This window comes from Aplysia californica, unplaced genomic scaffold (assembly GCF_000002075.1).
Source record: "Aplysia californica isolate F4 #8 unplaced genomic scaffold, AplCal3.0 scaffold01061, whole genome shotgun sequence".
Classification (NCBI taxonomy): domain Eukaryota; kingdom Metazoa; phylum Mollusca; class Gastropoda; order Aplysiida; family Aplysiidae; genus Aplysia; species Aplysia californica.
Window position 1 is genome coordinate 179,299 of NW_004798331.1, and position 1,175 is coordinate 180,473.

The window sequence follows — 1,175 nt, forward strand, 5'->3', positions numbered from 1 at the left end:
TATAATCTATATTTAAGTGGACAAAATCCAGACAAATTCAGAAATACAGATTTCAAGAGTTATCTGGAAATCGGTACCTCTATTATTATTTTTTTAAATTCTAGCAATAAATAGACACCATCATTTTTAAATTCAGACTTGCTTAAGGCAATGATCTAATAACATTATAGAGTTTGCATTTTGTCATTGTAACTGTTAAGTTATAGTAACAGTTATAATGCAAGAGCAGCAAAAATAGGCCAAATAAGTGCAGGAGATTATTAAAGGCGTTAATAGAGAGTAACCTACAAAGAAAATAAGAACGGGAAAATATAAGGACAATTGACGTTTGATAGGAAAGTAGGAGCAAACTACAAGTGAGCATCCCGCCAACCACCCATGTCATTTCCGTAAACAGACTGACTCCAGATGTCTCACCTGACATTGTTGGTTACAGTACCACATCCTGCGGCAGCTGGAACAGAGGAAGACCGCCACCTTTCCACACACCACGCACAGACTGTTAGTAGTGTTAGATACGTTCACCGGGGCGCTCGAGTGAGTAGATGGCATGCCGTAGGAGCCAGCAGGTCTTGACGTTTGACCCTGCGGCCCGCCCACTAACACCGCACCCCCTGGAGGAGCTTGTGGTTGCTGCTGTTGTTGTTGTTGTTGTTGTTGTTGTGGTGGTGGCTGTGGTGGCGGTGGCAGGCACGGTGGTCGATGTTGCTGCTGCTGATGCTGTTGCGGCTGCTGTTGATGTTGCTGCTGTTGCTGTTTCTGCTGTTGTTGTTGTTGTTGTTGTTGTTGTTGTTGTTGTTGTTGTTGTTGTGATGGCGGACCTGGAGCTGTGGAGGCCGTTGGTTGATTACTTCGTGGGTCAAACATATGTGGGTGCTGCTGCAGCCGCTGAAACAACAGAGTTTGAAAAAATCATGCAAACACTGTCTCCCTCTTCATGTAGTGTGAACTACAGAAATGGTATTAAAATTAATGATGAGGTAGGACTTCTAGATGCACTCGAAGTTGTCAAAGACAGTTGGCCTAAGAAAAGTGTGAAGAGTAAAGTGATTGTCCTAAACTTGTGAACGTCTTGTACAGAGCCATTCTAATTTTTAAAAGAAATACACACACACACTCACAAACACATACACACACACATACACACATTCACTCACACACACACACACACACAC

At 42.9% G+C, this 1,175-nt stretch overlaps 1 protein-coding gene across 1 annotated transcript in view; it reads right to left on the reverse strand.

Annotated features, from left to right (window-relative positions):
- The window catches only part of LOC101860778 (mucin-5AC), a 26,684-nt gene that overhangs the window by 2,896 nt on the left and 22,613 nt on the right, over nucleotides 1–1,175 (reverse strand). Inside the window, exon 7 of the mRNA XM_035973213.1 lies at nucleotides 418–888. Coding sequence (XP_035829106.1) covers nucleotides 418–888 — 471 coding nt within the window. The remainder of the gene's footprint in view (nucleotides 1–417; nucleotides 889–1,175) is intronic.